This window comes from Rhea americana, unplaced genomic scaffold (genome assembly GCF_003343005.1).
Source record: "Rhea americana isolate MKP2758 unplaced genomic scaffold, rheAme1 scaffold_25, whole genome shotgun sequence".
NCBI lineage: Eukaryota > Metazoa > Chordata > Aves > Rheiformes > Rheidae > Rhea > Rhea americana.
Window position 1 is genome coordinate 1,759,330 of NW_028186368.1, and position 21,725 is coordinate 1,781,054.

Sequence of the window (21,725 nt, forward strand, 5' to 3'; positions counted from 1 at the left end):
GGCAGGCGCCGGAGCCCGCGGCCCGCCGCGCTTCCCGCCCGCGGCCCCGCTCCCCCCGCGCTGTGTGCGCGTGGGGGGTGGGGGAGGGGCCGCAGCGCCCGCGAGGACTTCCCCAGCGTGGAGTGGGAACTTCCCTTCGTCCCGCTCGGGGTTCCTGCCAAAGCGGGCAGCTCTGAGCCCGAGGCTGGGGTTTGGGCTGCGGAGCCCGGAATCGCGAGTAGCCGTGCGGCGGTGGTCTCCCTCCGCCGCGCGCATCCTCACCGCCGCAGCGCCCGGTAGTTGCTGATGTTTGGTACAAGTTCCTAGCGCAGCTGCGTGGTCCGTCCCAGAGGAACCTTACACGCGTATTCCCCCGATACCTCTGTTCAGAAGCTAGATCAGCTTCATGGGAACCTTTGGAGCAGCGTGTAACCACGTGCCTTGTGAGAAGTGAAGTGAAGGCTTCGGTCAGACCCTTRGTTGATAAAAACTGTCTTAGTAACATCAAGCTGATGATTCTGTGATAATTCATGTCGGTTCTTGATCTGTAAAGAGTTGACAAGACCAGAGAAGGCCGGTGTAGGGGGACGATCTGCCTCCATCCAGATCACCCTGTGCTTTATCCTGCTCTCTCCTGTGGTATGTCTACACAGTCTTTTGTAAATAGAAGGGAACAAACTCTGAACCAGCAGAATGTGAGCCGGCTGCAGTCCAAGAGCCATGTGACTGCTTCCACATAGCGTTGACGCAGTCCCAGAGCCTTTGGTTTGGAGCRCAGATAGAGCTTGTCGCTGGCACCTGAAACCCCATTTCTGGGGCGCATATACTRTAAGAACAGTATATGCCTGACCCTTGGGCGTTCAGATGGGGAATGAAAAGTCTTTTCCCTACTTCTGCCTAATACCTGGCCGTTGGATTCTCAGTTTACTTGAATGATTACATCTGGTAAAACAAACAGCAGTGTATGTCGATAGATATTTTTTCTATCTCGCTAAGTCAAACTCAGCTTTTGACTAGTTGTACTTTCTATCTTTGCTAAGTATTTTCTTAACTCAGGTGTCCAGTGAATAAAAAATAAAGTTTAATGTAGTTTGAAGGAGATTTTAAATTGTCTGTAGGAAGTTCAGATGGAGCAGAATTTTAAAATAAAGTTGAAGAATGAGAGGGGAGAGAAAGAAGCATTGAGAAAAACTGTTGAACGAATTATACTTAATACATTACATTACATAKAGCAGTTAATACATTGCTGAAAATAAATAGTTTAGTATTACACTGATCACTGCAAAATGACATTGATGTTTGAGAAAGTATGGGGGCAGGTAGGGAAAATTTCAGCTATAAGTAACTTGTGGGAAACTGAGAAGCATGATTTTTTTTTAACTGCATCTGCAGATGTAACTAAAAATAAAATTAAATAAACCCAAATTGAGAACATGCCCTGTGAGTCCTGCTGGCAAAATGCCATTGTTAAGAGGCAAGCTTCAGTCTTGAGGCTTCCTGTCCTCCTCCACAAAGCAGCAAAGGAGGTTTTCAAACTATGTTAAGTATAGGGATTTTTCTGTCCATAGGGGTAATGCTTCCAACAACATCTGCTGTTTTTTTTAAAATATTTTTTCATAGTTTAAAAACTTGTGTTATACATGTGTTTATAGTTGGTATTTGATTGTAGTGGAATATTGTTTTTTAAATTATTTAGTATTTTGATTATCAATACTGAATATCAAGAATAAATTTTATTCAAAAACTGCATTGTCGGGTCACTAGCAGCATTCTGCTATATTAAAATTGATTGATAGAACAGAAGATATGCTTTTACTATTCTTTATGCTGTCTCCCTGCATTTTGCTCTTTGTTCAGGGAACTGAAGCAACATTCTTATTYTGGAGTTTCTTAAGATGTGTAGTCAATTTGAAATCAAATACTATTTTCTCTTCTTTTTTAATTAAGGTGGTTTCAGGTACTAGACTTAATTTCCTTAACCTGCTACCTCAACCTGTGAAGTTCAAGTAACTACACAACCCTTTTAAAAATGTTTCTATAGAATAAAAAAATCACAATTTTGTGAGGAAAGATGACTGAATATATAGAAAGTGGTAAGGTGTACAAAACAAATAATAAAGTATTTTTTTTAATTTCTATGTGTTATAATAGGTTTAGATATTACTTTGTAGCATTGGTCAGTGAAGATGTCTCAGGCAAAAGTGCAGTACACTGACAGTGACCCTTTCTGGTTATTTGCTGATTCTGAAGATCATGCCAGTGAGTATGGTGATGAAGTTTTCAACAACAGAAGGATATTTAAATAGAAAATAAGAATGTTATTAAGGAGGTCTTCTACAGTAATTAGTCAAGTCACTGTCCCACTGAACTGAGCAGAAGGCAAACACTGACACTAATAAACACATTTTAAGGCTTCATTTTGGAGTAGTATATATGTAGTAGTTCTGTTGAACTGAATTGACTTGCAGTGATTTTTACAAGGTGGGGGAATTTCATATATATCCTAAGGATAAGAGTAATTCTGAAGTAACTGAATCCAGTACTGAAGCTAAGAAGGGAAAAGATTTAAATTAGTTGGCTCCCAAAGGAGAACTCAGACTTCTTGTTTCTTTAAGTTCCCTTCTACTGTCCAGCAGAAGAGCCAGAAACCCTGGAAAGCAGCATGCCCCCCGAGCAGGAGGCAGCTCCTGGACAGGCTGAAAACAGGAGTGTGCCTAGCGTCCTTTCTCCTGGGCCTGAAAGGGCTGGTGGGATCCTCTTGAGAATGGGCATTTGCGCTCGTTATTTCCAATGCCCCTTTCTAAAAATTGTTTTTCTAAAATACCGCAAGGGACAAAGTTTCTCACTGGCTAGAGGTGGCTGGAGGTGCCCCTACGCGCTGCTGCTAGGACTGCTCCCAGCTGGGTGCAGGGCCAGAGGCACGGAGGCACAGGTGCTCCTCTCGGAGCCGTGCTGTTGTGACACARAGAAATGGGGTTTCAGAAGACCAGAGGGAGCCAGCTAAGGCTGGGGAGGGGGAAGGATCAGGCACTTTGTGTTTGACCCAGGGCATGTTTCACGTGAAATAAGGCAAGAGAGACCTATAGACAGGGAGCAGAACCCCAGACACTTTACTGTCTGGTGAGTATCCTGTCTGCTAGATTAATTAGTCATTGTCCTCTGCTAAAGATTAATAAACAAACAATAATTATGGTTGAATGAGGGCAGACTACACTTTAATTATCCAGCATAATAATATTGTCATTTTGTTCTGATAAAATTGTGTTACAGAAGGCATGTGTAAGAGAATGAGCAACTTTTCCATGTTATTTTTAGTATGAAGTGAAATAACAGCAGTTTGATATACAGAGCTTGTGAAATTTAGCCAATATTACCTCTTTAGCACATCAGCTTTTTTGATGTCTCATTATTTACTTAACTTTACTAGTTTACCTATACTTCAAAGAAATCACTGTCTTCCACTGCATGCTAAAAGTGAGGAGACTGATTTCCCCCCCCCCCCGTACTCTAAGGAATATTTAATGTTACTAGCAAACACACATATCTTTTGACCAAATTGTAGGGAACAGTTCATCAGATACACAAAAAAAAAGTAGAATACTTTTCACAGAGGCTTCTGAATTTTATATATAAAGCAATGTACCACCATGAGGCTATAAAAGGAATAAACATAATGCATAATGTCTAAAAACAGGTATTTTTAATAGCAGGTTCTTATAGCTGTTAATGAAGAATTAGACATTCTTTCCAGCCTACAGTTAATATTAAAGTTTTTAGGAGATAATCTGCATTCAAGAAACAGCAGCTACACACTTAACCATGCATTAATGAATTGAACAATATCATCTTGTGCAAGCATTTAAATTACTGAATAACAAATCCTTCTATAAAACTGRTAGCAGTGATTTTTATTATATTACAGTATAGTAGTTAAGATACTGATTAATTTTAATGTGTAATTATAATACACTTCTGTTGTGAAAATGGAATTGTATTCTGCATGCAGCATGTATACACTTTTGTACTTTCAAAAGTATATAAATASTTATATATGTCTCATATAAGTAGAWATATACATAAATAGTCATACCTTGAAAATGATCATTAGRGCTTTCTTMAATAATGATTGTGGGGGCAGACAATTGCCTTGATCACAAGATTATTACTATTTATCATCAACAAGACCTTTCTTCTTTGTATTGTTTTTTGCAACGGTCACAAGCATAAGATRGGTAGAAAAACATCTTGCTTTAAGCAGCTCCAAGGTCAGTAAATGAGCAATTGTTAGGTAATAAATATGAGGAGATGCACATCATGGGATGATTTAAGTTAGACTTATGATTTAATTCCTTTATAGATATCAATTAACTAAATACATTTTTGAATAGCTACTTGTCTGTTATTATAACTTAGTTGATGGTATGAGACTGAAACACGTTTAGAATATACTTTGTAATTTGCTCCCTTATTTGTAATATCTTTGCACCTCATTGTTTTAAATATTTAAGGCTTCTGTGCRTATTTCAGGCACACTTTTGATAAATGGATTTTGCTTTACATCCAAAAGTAGCACCATATTATCAGTAAATGCCCAGAAGACCATAAGCATTCCACAACTTCTCTTTTATTAAGGTATCTCTTTTCTAAGGTATTCTTCCTCAATGTAGAACCTGCAGGTTTGAGTGTGTGACCAACTTCTCTGTTAGCAATGGTAATACCGTTTTAATATTTGATACCAATACCAAAATATTATAAAGGATATGATATATTAAGTATCATATCCTGGTAAGTTTTGTGAATAAAGGCATGAATCAAAGTGATGTGAATGAAAGTGGGGAATGTTCTTTCACTTCATTGAACCTTCTCTTTCCCCTGTCYGATCTGATGAGGAGAAGGGAAGGCAGGATCTGTGGGAGGGAGATTCATCCGATAGGGAAAGCCAGGGTGTGCTGGAGCACTTGAAACCCTTCTTCATTCGCTGCCCCAGCGCACCGCTCCCCTTACCCGCTCGCCCAGGTGACTCCTTCCATAGTGCTTATAATCTAGTGATTATTAGGTCACTCTTCTAAGATTTTGGGATTTTGCCTCTGCTACAGAGTCAAGAGCAGGGGAGTAAAACAGGTTTTCTAGCTTCCAAATAGTTCTTTAACCATTGTACCATTGGTAAGCGAAATATCCTACCCTTGCTTAGGACTGTTTTCTGTATGAGTCCTGAAGTACTGAGCATGTTCTGAGAACACTCAGTCCTGGAGAGCAGGCCAGATGCAGAGAGTTCCTAGTGCAAGCATCCTAGCAAGGCTTAGGTGGTTTTGTGTATAGAGTGCACCAGAAACTCAGWATCTAGACGCTATAACCACCTACAAGTTCAGGTGGTAGCTGAGTGGCATTTCTGGCTCTTGCTGCAAATCATAAGATCTCAGAACAAATGTGCTCAGGTCTGTTTCTTGAGTTAGACTTCAGTGCTTATTTAACTTAAAAATAGCTTAGCTTGAAATGGAATGACACGATGTCGTACGTCTGATGAGTTGTCTGAAAATAAGCTCATTATACGTTAGTTTGAAAAGAGGCATACCATCGTTTACATGCCTCTGATTGCAGATCTAGGTAWTTTCATTCACTTCTCTTACAAGAACAAAACTTTAATCATCTTAAGAAAATCTGTTCTCTTTCTGTTAATATTTTTCAACTCTTTCAAAAATCTAAGGCTRTATGGTTGAGGCTAGAGGACTGAACCAAAAGGAGTATTTGTGTCCTTACAGGTGAGTGCTAGCATCACACTGGCCCTGTTTCATGACTCTTAGCAATTGCTCAGCGCRTGGATCTGTACAGTATCAGTCTCAGCACTGCTAGCTATCAAGGCAGTTTAGATATTTACGACGTTGATTACRTAGAAGTTATTAACTACAAATTGTTTTCAGGAAGACAGTGCTCAAAGTACAGAGGCTGCTTTACCTCTTCTTTGATTGTTGGATTTGTCCAAGTGCTACACATCTTCCTATTTGTCCTACGTTAGATAGGTTTAGCTAACAGCTATACTAGAAACAGATTGCCTTTAATCAAAGTCACAGACTCTTTTGAAGAAGTGTGTTAGACATCTACTTTATTTTCAGCATTCAAASTGTAGGATTCGTAATCAGGGTTATTCCTTCTGAATACTCTATATACTGTCTATACTTAAGCTGAAGCATGGGTGAGAATGTTTTAGATTACTTGTCATAGGCCTATTTTGGTAGATGTTTCTAAACTGTTCACGTATTCTCTGAAGCAGAGCTTTGTGCACAAGATAGAAACCAAAGAATTTAGCCTGGAGAAAATGCTTCTAAAAGAGCTTGCTTCACAAAGTATTTGCAGGCAAAGCTCTAAAACTTGGAGTTCAAGGAAAGTACCATTTTTTATGTTGATAATTTGTAAAACATTAAGTTTTTTTTTTTAGTCAATTGAGTTGGAAATACAGGAAATTTCAGCTAAAATTTAGACTTACTGGTGTTTAGGCTGCAGCTCCAATGGACTTCATTAGGCTCCCGATCTAGTTCTTAACGTAGCTGTTGTAGGTATTTGGTATGTTTGGAAGTCCTCCTCCCAAGACCTGTTTTCATAAGCAAGAACTGTGTGCTGCAGCATCCACTGTATCCCAGCCAGGTGAAGTAGCCAAGGCTGGTTACTCCTGAGTCCCYACACTGGCAGTCAGCGCGGCAGATCCAGGTTCCTAGCTTCAGTGTGAAACATTCTCCCCTGCCAAGAGCTAACTGCTATCATGGAAGTATCATTTAGTCAATGCCTGACTGAGAGGGATAAATATTTCTGTCCCCTATATTGGAAAAAGACATGTAGGGTAACAATGAAATTTGTTTGTACACTCAAAATGATGAGAAACAACTACCAGTTGTTCGCTTTACTGGCTGAATTTCTTACTTGATTGCTTTTTGTACTCTTTCCTCCCAGGCTTTTCTAGATCTTTTTTCTCTGACTTAATTTATTTTCACTCTCTGGGCCAGAATGCTACCTCACAAGAGGTTTTGATACTGCTACCTCTGTTATTGAGGGAATGGATATTTTGCACAAATAATGATTCACCCCAAAACAGATTTTTAGATTTTCTGAAATGTTTTTGTCTTTAGCAAAGTTGAAATAACCAACAAATGTTAATGTTAACCTAGCAGAGGCAGGCATATATGCATACACTCACATACACGCAGACACACACTTCATCTTTTCTCATAGACTCCTAAATTCCTGTGGAAGTGATGGTACAATGACCGTTGGTATCCCTGAGTCCTCCTCCTACTCACTCATGAGCTAGTTGTAACCCAAATTTGTAGTGAGATGGTATTGTAAAGGAGATCATAGGTGAAGTTTCATGCAATGGTTGAACCAAGCAGGTAGTTTGTTAGTAACAAAAAGATTTTAATTCCTCCTTTACATCCCCAACCTAGTATATGTTCCTGMGTTGGACACTTACTTGCCTTATTTTTTATCTCTCTGAACTCGAAGAAAACTGACTCAGGAACAAAGTAGTGAATTAATTACTGCCAGTTTAGCAAGCTGAAACGACTCCCTGAAGATTAAGGTGGGCACCCATGCTTTCCGTAGGGAGCTGATGGGACTGTGTGGCAGGAAATAAGAGGGGCAGTGGACTCTCCTGTCTCTCATCAGAAGTTGTTATATGTGCTTAATTTTCTCATAATACTTACGTCCTTACAGATCTCACAAAGAATATAGGCAACCAACTAAGGAGCATGCCAGTAGGCACCCAAAGGGGAAAAGGCTGGAGCTTGTGCTTTATTTGACTCCAAATACAAAATCCCGTGTTTCAAAGCTTCGTTAATTTTGATGCTTATTGAACTGTTTGCTTTTAATTATATTCTGGCAGTTTTCAAATCAAGAACATGATTTCAAAATAATAACTCTTTGTCTCAGAGTTGTAAAACAAGATGTTTTAATTACGTCTTATTTGACCAGAGTTTGGGATAGCTTTGGTTTTCCTGATGTTGCATCTTTTAGAAAGTTAGCTGTTAACCAAGACATGTGCTGAGGTTTAGTTTTCACTCTTCTCTAGTTTTTGTTAAGGCGTGATTATTCAGATCTTCGTTTATCTTTTTCTTCCAGCTTGCTTGTCTTCCCTTAGGAATTCCAGTTGGAATTCTCCTAAAGCATTCTTCCAATTTGAGTAGCAGTAGTAGCACAAAGTAGTGAGAAAGAAAACAAAAAATAATTCTGTTGTATATCCCCACCTAGACATTTTGTGTTATCCCCTGCTCCCCCTTATTTTCTTCCCTTCTGACTCTGTGATTACAGTTTACCAGCTTTTAGTGGTTTGTTCCAATATTGCAATCTAGGAGTTGGCTTGAAAACCTGAAACTTTTGGTTTCCACTTTGTAGTGGAAACCAAGAAGCTACCGCTCCATAGTGGTATTGGCTGATTTGCTTACTTACTCCTCAAGCACAAAAGGATACTGTGTCTCATGCTCTTCCACATTTTGGTGCTGTGCAACATCCTTTGGAGCTAAGCCTAATACAGTGTAGTAAAGTCTAAGATCCAAAAATTGCCTATCAGTGTATATGGAATATCAGGGCAAAATACACACATTCAGTGTCACATACTTTTCTTGAAGTTTAGCATAGCTTTCTGATGATGTGGTAGTAAGTAAGCTATCTTTTGGGGATTTTTCATGAAGAACTGTAGTGCTTAACCTAAATTCATAAATAATACTGAGTTAATAAGACTGGGTATTGACCTTCACCAGTACTTAGCAAGTGCTTTACAGGTTGGTAAGGGCCATTTATGTTTCACACTGGTATGTCTTTACAGAGTTTGYACAAATGTAAGTGAAGCGGTTCTAGAATTGTTAAGCTGCCATAATTTGTATGTGGATCAATTCATAAATGCAAATCCTGAAAGAAGAAATTATGTTGGATAAAAGGGGTAGATATCTAAGGGGTTCATAGCAGCTCTACATCCGGCTGAAGGATATTTTTCTGGTGGCAAAATACCAGTCTCATGTTGTCCTCTTAAGTATGCTGTTTATAGCACTATATATCGGGACAATATTGAAGATGAGCATGTCAGAGGATATTTTGGCTCCTCAAATGGTCCAATATGAGCAGATTTTATAACTGTATCTGTGTTTTGCTTGGATGTGTGTGCTACCCATCATAGTGCTGTAGTATAAAATCTTACCCCGAATGTGAAAGAAAAATTCACAGCTACTCAGTATTCAAGTGTTTGCAGAGTTTTTTAACAATATTTTGAAATTATTTAAAATACTTTTCTACACGCCTGCTAGAAAGTAAGATTAAGACTAAACTTTTTACTTTTTTCAGTACAGATTCTCTCTCTCTATTTCATTAGCATTCCCACGCAGGCGCTGTAAGTACAGTCYTGGTAGATTAGTTGCTTTATTCTCTAGCTCCAGACAGAACCAGGTAGATTAATTGCTTTATTCTCTAGCTTCAGACAGAAACAGGCCTGCCCTTTTTAGTAACATTGACAAATTTCAGACCTTGGCTAAAGGATAGGCATGAATAGTTGAACGAAAGCTATTTGAAAAAGGAATATAACTGTGGAAAATGTAAAATATTCTGGAACCAAGGAAACATAATGCTAGGTATAGATGAACATAATCAATGTGTGACAGTTTAGCAATTTTGAGTGTCAGTTTGCAGCTGTGTACTCATGATGGCCAATGAGATCTATTTAGGATGCTTACTTTGTAGATCCCCAAAAGATACAAAATCCCTTTTTTATGGATGTGTCTACAGATGTTTATCCCAAGTAATTTACAAAATCAGTTTTCAAGGAAACAGAAATACAATTTAGTCTTTTATATGAGAGGTAAGGCTAAGATCATGCTATAATAAAAGAACTATTTCTTTTTTTCCTTAAAAAAAAAAACATTTTTACATTGTTTAGAGGCTATTGGCTACCAATAAGAAAAAAAATGAGTATTAATGCAAATCTACAGATTCCTCTGTATTGAATTAATGTAATCCATATCAAAAGACAAGATTTTTAACTGCAAGTTTATTCCAGCATATATATTGCACATTACAGTGAGTTTTCTTTCGGTGATGACTTTAGGTTATGACCCACAATGACAATATAAAAGCATTTGACTGTAATAAGAAGGAGGCACTTAGTATAGGGTGGAGAATTTAATGCAGATGAATTTTGTCGATATATTACCAATGTAGTCTATTATTAGGGAGAAGGTTAAAATGAGTTTTATTTTTCTCCTCAGAAAAAGACATACAGTTTGAAACAAGTTCCTGGCTATCTTACATTACTTGCAGTATAGTTTACATGCTCAACAGGTCTATAGATGGCCAAGAAATACATTAAAATAGCTGGTTAGTACAAAAGTTCAGACTGGAAATTACCCATGGGCTGTTAATGGCCAGTGACTGTAGATTAAAAATAGTAATAAAAATATATGTCCTGATTTCAGAAGGTGCTGATACCACTTTATTTTTGTTTTGTTCTTTAGTGAGATAGAAGATGAACTCAGCTGAAATTACTGATGATGATGAAGGTAAACTGTTATTGTTTTGTGTCATTTGTAATCAGGCAAAAATATATGTCGAATGGAAGCTTTTGTAACCTGATGAAGAATGCAGCTGGTACAAGGAAAATTATATTAATATTTTTAAAAAGCTATCTAAAACATCCTACTATTTTTTGTTCACAGTGTTTTCTCCTCTATTTCCTCCCTCCCACTCCAAAAAACCCTTCCCTCTACTGTGACTTTATTTGTTTATACTTTCAACTCTTCTTCAGGGAAGAAAATGGCATTTATCAGATGTCTGTATGGCTTCTTGCATAATAAATACTTGGCTTTGGGGTGGCCTTAACATACACTTATATAATAAGTGATAAAAAATAATTATGATGTTCAAAATACATTTCCATAGAAAGAAACAAAGCACAAAAGATTGTTTTAAGGGTATCATGGTTTTCTGGAGAGAGTGCTTTATCATTCTAAATCTTCTCTTTTTCCAGTAGAAATTCCTACAAAAGATATTGTGAAAGTAGAAACAGAAAATGAAGATGAAGCTCTAGACTGCTCACTAACATCCAGATCTTCTGAGAAACACTCACTGGATGGCGCAGTTACTTGCCTACAGGAATCCAACAAACGGAAACAGACCTCACTTGGTTGTGATGGTTCAGGGAGCCAGCAAGATGTCTTATCCAGTGTGAAGAAAAGACGCTTTACATTAGAGGTGACTTCTCTATATGCAGCTCTGATTTTTTGGTTCATATCTTGTGGGCTAAATTTATTGCTGTTATAGGTAAAAAGCAAGTCACTAACGCTTGCATTAATATTGGGTTTGAGTCAAGTATGGCTAATCTTGACCCAAATTGCAGGCATTACTTGTCTAGATATTTCTTTAAATGATTTGGGAGCTATCATATTTATGAAATACCTTTATAGGTTAATTGACTCATCTGGAAGGGTTTTTTTTTGTTGTTTTTCATAGAACATAGTGGTTTGGACTGTGATTACAGTCCCTCTCATACCACACAGACCTTGGATATTCAGTGGTAGAAGTAGGGCTGTAACATTGCCATCTATGAAATGGGTTTTGATGTCAGTGAAACAGGTATAAATGTACATATTGACTGAAAGATAAAAATGCAGGGATGCGAAAGATTTCAACAGATCAAGAATGGAAGGTATTACAACTTCTGAGCTGGTGCAACATCCCAGTTGTGACAATCCAGACATTYGTCTAGCCAGTGAAGGAGATTGCATAATCTTTTTAGTTATCCTATTCTAGTGTTTTMTCTCTAGCAATTGGAGATGATTTCATTAATCTTTGTTGAAACTGAGAAGATTTCTCTTTGTCTTTGTTCCTTTCAGTAGGGAATGCAATTATGATCTTTTCCTGAAAAGTCTTCTACACATGGGAAGATTGCTGTGATACTGTCTACCCTCAGGCCTCCCTTCTCCAGACTAAAAGTCCATTTCTTCAGCTTTTCTTCAGGAGTCACTATAAATCTTGTATTTCTGCTTWTTTCTTTAGGATGTCTGAAAGGGTGATGTCCAGTCTTGGATAGTCATATCTCTTCTAACATCCTGTATAGTGGTATAAACCTTATATTTTGGCTTTGCAATTTCTGAAGGGGTAGAGGCCAGTCTTCAAGAGTGCCATCTCTTCTAACACCCTGTAAAACAGTATAATGACCTCCTGTTTTTCATGCTCAGCACTTTATTAAAATAACCTAGATTCAAATTCATCCTCTTTTGAATAACTTCAAGCCCTGGGTTATATTTAGTTTATGACCTACTCTAATGCACATAGCCTTTTCTGCTGTTCTGCTGCCCAGCCAGTTATTCCGTGCTGTATTTGTGCATTTCATTTCTCCTTTCTAGCCATAGTTCTTCATACTTGTTTTTCTTGACTTCTATCTCTCTGACTTTTGGAGGCTCTGGTTTTTATCCCTGACTGCATGGTAGTTAGGCTTTAACCTTTTAAGGATGTTTGTTTCTTTTTTCCTTTCTATTTTTATAATTGTTTTACTTAAACTGTGATTCCTTTGGATTTTATTGTTTGCTTATAATACCTTTTCAAATATATTTGAAATGAATTGTAACCTTAGACTTAAAATAAGATCAGAAGGTGAACCAATAACAATGATAAAAATTYATTCTTGACTGACCCAAGTGAATCAATATCTTTAAATAACGTGTTTAAATAATCAACCAGAAACAGTCCTCCATAACTTTAAAAAAGTTAACTGTTTTTCTGTTACCAGGATTATAATTGCATTTCTACACTATGGGAAAGCCAGGAACCAAAACAAAAAACAAAGAAATAAAAATACCCTAAATAATACTTTACTGTATTTTTTTGTAAAGCATTTATTAATTTGATATACATAAGACAGTTAAGTCCTCTGGAGAAAATTTGGCAGTGCGTATTTGAGTAAAGATACCTAGTTAAGAGGCACACATTTATAGATAATTTTGGTTTAGTTGATGACTGCAAATTATTTCTGTTGTAAACAAAGGACAAAATACTAATTATTTTTGAAAATACTGTAGTTGTAGTATATTTTTACTGCATATCACATAGACATCCATGTATGCTACCATAAGCACAGCTGTACTGTTTATTTTACGGTTATACTATTTGGCTGGTGATTATATTATTAAGTGGTTTCTATCAGAAAACACTTCACAATTCTTTGTCATTCTGACTGTCACTTAATAGCAAAAATCCATTTTTCTCTAAATTTCTAAAAAGAATTTCCCATTTAGAAACTGGTAAGTTTTGAAAATTTCTATGCAAAAGTCACTTCTGAATTGTCGTGTGTTTGATTTTTTTGTTTCCTACTCATATATTTATCCTGCTTTACTTGTATGACAGAATATCGTTCTGCATTCTTACAGATTTAAAAAAAAATTGTAAAATACCTGGACTTCAATACTCAGCAAAGCAATGACTAAACAACTTTTTAAAACTTGGCTTAGAATCCTGAGAGATAATGTCAGAGATTATTTCACAATGAATTATATTGGTCAGTGTTTACCAAATACTGCATTTCATAAATGTTCAAAAACATACTTAATACAAAAACTTGTTATGSAAATGTAATATACAAAGCAGCACTATCTTATGTATGTTTAGTCTTATACAAGAATCTCTGCTAATTTTTTAATAATACTTTAAGACTGATCATGTTAAGTGGATGTAGTATTATTTGAAATACATCTTTGTTTGAAGACAATCCCTTTGAAAGTTACTGAAAATTAATGAAAAAATTTAAATACAGTTTGATCTTAGGATTTATGAAAAGCCTTTTGTGTATGGTGTGGATAGTGCTGTTCCCAGCTAGAAACTCTACGGAGGCAAGATAATCAGAAGCAAAAGGGAAAGAAAAGGAGAGTGCATCTGAAATAGAAAATACTTAAATATAGGTCCAGATGTGTTATCATCTGTTAGTCCAACATTGACTATGTCTGTGTTTCTGAAATGCAGATACCCAGATCCCTCTCACAACCAGATGCAAACATTGTGAGCTGCATTAGTAAAAAGGCAGAAGTGCTGCCCTTACAGCAGAGATTTGTCGTAATTCTTAGCTTAAGCACTTACTTTCTATCCGAGAGCCATATCCAAACTTGCGAACAAAACCTTTCAGAATATTCACTTTCAGTGCGATAAGTTCCTTAAGATGATAAATTTGTACTGTTTAATACACATTCTAATATTGCTTTGTCCTAGTTCCATGTCTGAGCTGTGCATTAATAGAAGTTACCCTCAGATTGCCATGTTTTGTTATATAATTAAATAGGAAAAAATATGACAAAGCCCGAAGAGGACTAAGAGACCATTGGTGACCTATAGCAAGCTGTTTAATAACGAATGAACTGAAATCATAGCTATATTGCTTTCCTTATTGGCAGTGGAAATAGTCCTGTTCTGCTGTCAGATGGTGACTATTTAGGAAAGCTAAATTTTCGCCTTGAGGTACCTCTCTTTCTCCACTGATGCATATAGGTGGTCTGTATAGCAACTACAGTTCCTGTGTGGGAGCCTACAGCTAAGTATGAGGAATTTGGATCACGGTCTGTTTACAATTCAGCCTCTTGTTTTTGGTAATCTACAAGTCATGAGCAGCTGATTTAGATAAGATATATCATACTACTTGCTGTTGTAGAAGCCACTCTATTGTAGTCGGTGATGTTCCAGAATTCAGGTTTCTTGCTGTCCTCATCTCAAGTGTGCTTTAATCTGAGCAGGTCTGGAGAGGCAGCCTCCTAAACAGGACCTCAGCCTTAAGAGTCCTAAGCACCACAGTTAGTAAGGATTCTGCACGTTCTGTGAGATATATTGTCGTTACGTTATGTTCTCATTTATCATCTGTCCATCCACACAGCTTTGAGTGTACACACAAATTTTTGTATGTGGGGTTGTACTGATGTGAATGAGAGCAGAGCTCAGAAATAGAGTTTCAGTTTAATTGAGTGTGTTGGTCCCTAAATTTGGAGCACTCAAGTTGTTCTGTTTCAGCCTCTTTTGATTCCATATTGCTTTAGAAATTAAAAAGTAATTAGATTCAGTTTGTCACTGGAGTAAGCAGATGCCAAGTGTGGTGACARTACATAGGGACTGGTTTAATTTCATGTGTTACGGTTTTGTTTTTCAGAAAGGAACCTTCTGAAAGGAGCCTTTCAGGAAGCTTCTCATTGTAGGTTATATTGAGGTCTTCACTGGAATAAGGTCTCTTAGCTGAGAGCTTAAGTCTGTGTTAGTCTGTGTTTCATTTATTTTAATACTTGGATGCAAATTCTGTATTATTTTATCTAATTAATGTTGTGTGGAAGAAACCAAGAAATATGTTTCAGTATGGTCTCAAAAATCTGTGAATGTTTTCTCATGTTTGAATTCTGTATTTTGGTTTTTCATTTTGTTGTATCTGTTTAGCTTCCTAAGAATTATTTGCAGTACCATGTGTCTTCAAAAAAAAAACCTAAATATTTACTGTAAGTTGATAAAATGCTTGCTCCAGATTTCAAATAGTGAAGAAGAGTTAGAAGATGATTGAGAACATGAGTGTCTTAAGAACTTAGTGCTGTTTTTTGTATAAACCATTTAGAAAATGAGAAATCCAGTGAATCTACACTTCCTTGCCTTTCAGAAATAAAGAAATCCTAGGTTCTCCTTTTAAAAAAGACAGTATCAAGATACTGTATTTTTTAGGTGTTTATTGTTTGAATTGAATAATATTTTAATGTTATTCATTCTCAGAAACCTGTTCAGGAGTTTTACAACATTGTAAAGAGAAAAATAACTATATAAACCTTTCACAACAGAAAGAAAAGAATGAGCATAGTTTTGGTGTCCTATAGCCTTGGTAGTGTTTTCAAAAGCTAACCCAAGGAGAATGTTGAAATATTAAATGCAGTTGGTGGAGGCAGTGGCAAGGTCACGGAACTAGAAGTCAGAAAATCTAGATTCTATTCTTGGCTCTGTTGCTGACTTGTTGCCACCCAAGTTCTCTGCAGCCCAAGATCCTCACATGCAAGGTGGAGGATAATGATACTTAATTTGGGAGAATATTTAGAGCTCTGTGGGGCAAAAGTACTTAGGATTATAATTGCATTTCTACACTATGGGAAAGCCAGGAACCAAAACAAAAAAYAAAGAAATAAAAATACCCTAAATAATACTTTACTGTATTTTTTTGTAAAGCATTTATTAATTTGATATACATAAGACAGTTAAGTCCTCTGGAGAAAATTTGGCAGTGCGTATTTGAGTAAWGATACCTAGTTAAGAGGCACGCATTTATAGCTAATATTTTTAAGGCAGACTTACTAATACAATATTTATTCATTCAAAGGGCCCCTATTCAAACATGAAGAACAGAGACACTGGCTCACCAACTCAGGTAAATACAGAGCAGCCAAACAAGAACAAGAATCCTAATATAACATGGCTCTGTGAAGAAGAACCCTTCAGTGACATAACCACTCCATCTTATAAAAAACCTCTCTATGGCATCTCACACAAAATTACAGAGAAGAAGAACCCACCAGGAGCAGAGCAATTTACTTCTTACGATTTGTTTGACAAAATCAGTCCCAGCAGTCCCTCGCATCTTCGGACTTTGAATGATCAGCGCAAAAGGGATTCTGCTGCAACCATTGCTGTAACAGCTGCCAGCACAGATTCTGATCCAAATATATATTCTTTAATACAGAAAATGTTTTACACACTTAACACCCTCAATTCCAATATGACTCAGCTTCACAGCAAAGTTGACCTGTTGTCTCTGGAGGTTAGCCGAATTAAGAAGCAAGTCAGTCCGGCAGAGTCTGTCGCAGAGTTCAAGCCTCCACCTGAGTACCAGCTGACTTCTGCAGAGCTCAAACAAATCATGGATCAAAGCACATCAGGAGGAGACTTAGCCTGCCGGTTACTAGTGCAGCTCTTCCCAGAGCTCTTCAGTGACGATGAATTCAACAGAAACTGCAGTGCATGCGGCTTTCTCAACAAAAGGAAACTTGAGTCTCTTCATCTGCAGCTTATCCGTAACTATGTGGAAGTTTGTTATCCTTCTGTGAAGAATACAGCTGTGTGGCAGGTGGAGTGTTTGCCTCAAGTCAATGATTTTTTCAATAGATTTTGGGCCCAAAGGGAAATGGAAAACAGTCAACAGAATGTGCAATCATCCAGCTTTTATGAGACTGAACAGGTAGAATCCTCTCATTTTATTGAGGATAAAGAGCAAGAAGAAGCTCTGTCCTTGGACAGGAGTAGTGTCATTGCCTCAGATTATGTTCTGGATGCTCAGGATCTCAACGAATTCCTAGATGAAGCTTCTTCTCCTGGGGAATTTTCTGTTTTTTTGTTACACAGATTGTTTCCAGAACTCTTTGACCACAGAAAATTAGCTGAAAGGTACAGCTGCTATGGAGACTCTGGGAAGCAACTGCTGGACCCTCATCGCCTGCAGATAATCCGTAGGTACACTGAAATTTACTTTCCAGATGTGCAAGAAGAAGAAGCCTGGTTGCAGCAGTGTGTCCAGCGATTAAATGATGAGCTTGAAAATATGTATATGGATGGAAGTGAATGTGATCAGATGAGAGATGACTGTTATGATTCCTCTAGTTTACCAGATGATGTATCAATCATAAAAGTGGAAGACAGTTTTGAATATGAAAAACCTGGTAGGCGCTCAAAAAAAATCTGGCTTGTACCCATAGACTTCGACAAACTTGACTTTCCCCCTCCAGATTTTGATGTTCCTGTCCCAGATTACTTGTTGAACAAAGAACAGATTAAAAACATATATGAAAGCAGTCTTTCCATAGGCAACTTTGCCTCTCGATTGCTTGTTCTCTTATTCCCTGAACTGTTTACTCATGAAAACTTGCGGAAGCAATACAACTGTAGCGGATCTTTAGGCAAGAAACAGCTAGATCCCACTAGAATTAAATTAATTCGACATTATGTGCAGATACTGTACCCGAGAGCGAAGAATGACAGAGTGTGGACATTGGAATTTGTTGGGAAGCTTGATGAGAGGTGTCGGCGAAGAGACACCGAGCAAAGGCGCACGTACCAACAGCAACGTAAAGTCCATGTGCCAGGGCCTGAGCGGAGAGAATTTCTTAGCTATGCAATAAACCCAGAAAGATTCAAAGAAGAGTTTGAAGGACCACCACTACCACCTGAAAGAAGCAGCAAGGATTTTTGCAAGATACCACTTGATGAACTTGTTGTTCCTAATCCAGACTTTCCCGTGCCTTCTCTGTATTTGCTGTCGGATAAGGAAGTAAGAGAGATAGTACAGCAGAGCCTTTCAGTTGGAAACTTTGCTGCCAGGCTTCTTGTAAGACTCTTTCCAGAACTCTTTACTCCAGAGAATCTCAGACTGCAATATAACCATTCAGGTGCTTGTAACAAAAAACAGCTCGATCCCATCAGACTGAGACTGATCCGTCATTACGTGGAAGCAGTTTACCCCGTGGAGAAAATGGAAGAAGTGTGGCATTATGAATGTATACCGAGCATTGATGAAAGATGCCGGCGTCCTAACAGAAAAAAGTGTGATATACTGAAAAAAGCAAAGAAAGCAAAAAAGTGACAGGATCTTGAAATTCCTAAGACTTTGACCACTAAATTATTTGTCAGGATTACGCTTTGTTTTAGACTGAGGGGCTTGTCAGAAGCTGAGGGCGCTCAGCATCTAGGACAGTTAGGCACTAAGGTTGTTGCTTTTTAATGTGTGTGTTGCATATACATGGGCACTGCAGCAGTGGGAAGTGGCTTACTACATTTGTACATGGGTAAAGATTGTAAGTCATCGGTGATAGAGTTATTAATGACTTACTAAGAGCATGAATTTCACTGGTGCAAATACATGTATTAAAACTGTATTATTCCACTCCCCATTTCTGCATCTTCCTTTTTTATCACTTTCTAATAATAAAGATTTTTTTTAAATAAATCGTTGTGCTCTTCAGGGGCAGTTTTTCATTACACCCCTTATAAACAGTCATGTTAGTTAATTGAGCGTCTGAAGTTTAAACTTCATTTAAATACAAGTTTCACAATTTTTGAAAGTGCCATGTTCATTGAAAATCACTGGAATATCAGACTTTACTTCTACAGTAATTGCAGCTATACATTATTTTTGTTCTTGATAATACTGAGATACTGAAAATAATAATACTGTGTCAAAAATGGGTCAGAATGGTATAATTTCCATTTTTAACTGTTACCCATGTTTTATTTCTATAAATAAGAAATGAACTGTAAGAATTGAGACTTGAGAATAGACACAATGTAAATGTTTTTCTACATTGACACCACAGGCTTAATCCCGGCCCCATGATTTTTATCTTGTTGTGTTCAGCATCACTGCTGATATGATTAAGGCTGGCCTGTCTGAGTAAAGCCAGCAGAGCACACCCAAGCCTATAGCTGTGGAATGTAGTGCCATGGCCTGTTGGTCACTCTATTTGTAAAATAACAGAGACAACAAGAAAAGCAAAAGACTTGAAACAAGAACTTAGAAAAAATTTAGACCTTACTCTCTGTGAAAATCATGATTCCAAAGGTTTCCACTATTAATATTTAATTGAATATGCAAGAAGTACATGCAAAGATTGTTTTTGTGATGGAATGAAGTGTTGCAGGGTCCCCACTTACAAGCTGTTGTAATGTAACTCATTCTTTGCATAAATGCAGCACTGTCTGGGTTTTTCAGGTGTAGGGATATGTGAACTCCCTCCTTTATCCAAAATATTTAGTGCAATTAATAGATATGTGGAGGCATAATTGCATAGCTTTGGGTCACATGATCAAGATTGCATCACTTATATGTTTACGTGTAACCAAGACCACCAGGAACCCAGTGTGATTTTGCTGTATGATTCATTCACTGGAGGGTGCTGCTTAAAAACTAGTTTTCCTCTTCTTTTTACATTGATGTATATGGTGAGAGAGAGTCAGGCCTTCACTTTTAGGTCAGTAAAGACAGTGATTGCTTAACACTGTCTCTGGGAAGCCTTGGAGCAATTGTTGATGTTCTCTGTGGTCCTTTTTTTGTTGTTTACTTAGATGGGTCATAGTATCAAATTTTAATTCAGCTCCAGTGTAATTTTCTATTTTAGCATTTGTAAGTAAGTACAAAATACTTGATATTTTTACTTCAGATTTTTAGAATTTATTGTTCTTAGAATCATATTGATCCCTCCTTTTAAAAAACAAAAGCAAAACATTTGTTCCTAATGACAAGAATTAGCAAAAGTGYATTATGTTAAACCAGGAGTAAATCATAATAGATAGTAAATTTTCTCATTTTCCCCGTATTCTAGCAACATTCTCAAAGAATGTATGAAGAAAGTCACGAATGTACTAAATAATACGCTGACACTGTTTAAATCCATTTAAATTTAAATGTTTCCTGATGGCTTAAGTAATAGCAGAACATGCACAAAATGGATATCAGAGCAAATATGGCTATAATAAAATTAAAACATGTTACCAAAGATAAAGAAATCATACCACATCTGCATTTTATCTTTCATTTTAGTACATAAATTCAGCAACTTGAATGTATCAGAAACACAGATTTTTTTGTAATTGTATGCTACCTAGCACCTCTGTGAACTTTTTTACATGCACTTTTGTGGGAGATAYAAAATGATAGAAAACAATAACAGCCTCTTAATTTGATCTTGCGAATGGCTGACCAGAAGGTAAGAAATGTGAAGTGCAAGTTTTCTCTATAATGTACTTTTACTTATCTTAATGTCAAATGTGTTTTATGGCTAAGTGATGTTAAAGCTCCCTAAAGAATTCAGTATGTATTAAACTTCTGTACAATTGACAGATGTTACTAGCTAGCATGCAAATTTGAGACATACTGCCTTTTACTGTAGATGTTGACATTTTGCAATATTTTGAATCACCTTCTCCTGACAGGTCAAAAAAATCAGTCCCTTCGTATTACTGAGTAGTGAAAAATGATTTTCACCTTCTAAAATGACATTTTCAAAACTGAGTATAGAAAGATCCTCATTGTTTTTTCTCTTAACTTCTAATAACTATGTACATTCCTTCTATCTCGCTCTCCACAGTCCTTTCATGATTTTTTTTTGATTGTATGTTTTATAAGTGATAGAAAGAAAGTACAGACATATGAATAGCAACATAGTTCATAAAGACAGCTCTTGCAGTGCATACGAAGTACAGCTACTTCATCCAGTTTGTCAGTCTTGTAAATAAATTAAAGGTATATTATTTTCATACAAGAGGAATGTTGTCTGGTGATTGCTTGAGTAGAGTTACACAAGCAGTAGTCTTTTTCCTGTAAGTCTGTTACTGAGATCTGAGTTAACCTTAGCCAGTCGGACTGAATACGTAAATGAAAATACCCTAGTTTGCTGCAACCATTTAGAAAAAAAATTCTGTCTTTCAGAATATTCTTTTTAAAAGAATATGCTATTGAAATGCTGTTTTGAAAGTGGGGCTAAAATAGGAAGATTGCTAGATACTAACTGAAGATGTCTGGAACATATGTAACCATACACACACTGACTTCCTATTAGATGAACATTACTTTCTACTTACCAGGTCAATAAACCCTGTTAAGGTGAATATCAAGTGTCTATATCTGCTCATTATAATTTAATTRTATCACCTTTTGATAAGCACTGAATAACTCGCTTCTAACAGCCTCTTAAAAAAATCAGTGTAATATATCATAGCTCTGTATTTTTGTC

At 37.0% G+C, this 21,725-nt stretch overlaps 1 protein-coding gene across 2 annotated transcripts; it reads left to right on the forward strand.

Moving 5' to 3' along the window:
- The first annotated feature begins 542 nt into the window (after positions 1-542).
- BEND3 (BEN domain containing 3) lies at positions 543-21,254 on the forward strand. 2 transcript variants are annotated; one of them, XM_085306913.1, is made up of 4 exons: positions 543-618; positions 10,464-10,508; positions 10,976-11,199; positions 16,328-21,254. In XM_085306913.1, the coding sequence occupies exons 2-4, from the start codon at positions 10,475-10,477 to the stop codon at positions 18,578-18,580; spliced, it is 2,511 nt and encodes an 836-aa protein (XP_085163039.1). In that variant the 5' UTR covers positions 543-618; positions 10,464-10,474; the 3' UTR covers positions 18,581-21,254. The 2 variants fall into 2 exon arrangements, with proteins under 2 accessions (XP_085163039.1, XP_085163040.1); XM_085306914.1 differs by lacking the exon at positions 543-618 and having other exon boundaries at positions 10,979-11,199.
- Positions 21,255-21,725: the final 471 nt, after the last annotated feature.

Coding starts and splice junctions, on each gene's coding strand:
- BEND3 (XM_085306913.1), top strand. CDS start 10,475: ATGAACTCAGCTGAAATTACTGATGATGATGAAG. Junction 10,509..10,975: donor AATTACTGATGATGATGAAG/GTAAACTGTTAT, acceptor CTCTTTTTCCAG/TAGAAATTCCTACAAAAGAT. Junction 11,200..16,327: donor AAAGACGCTTTACATTAGAG/GTGACTTCTCTA, acceptor ATTCATTCAAAG/GGCCCCTATTCAAACATGAA.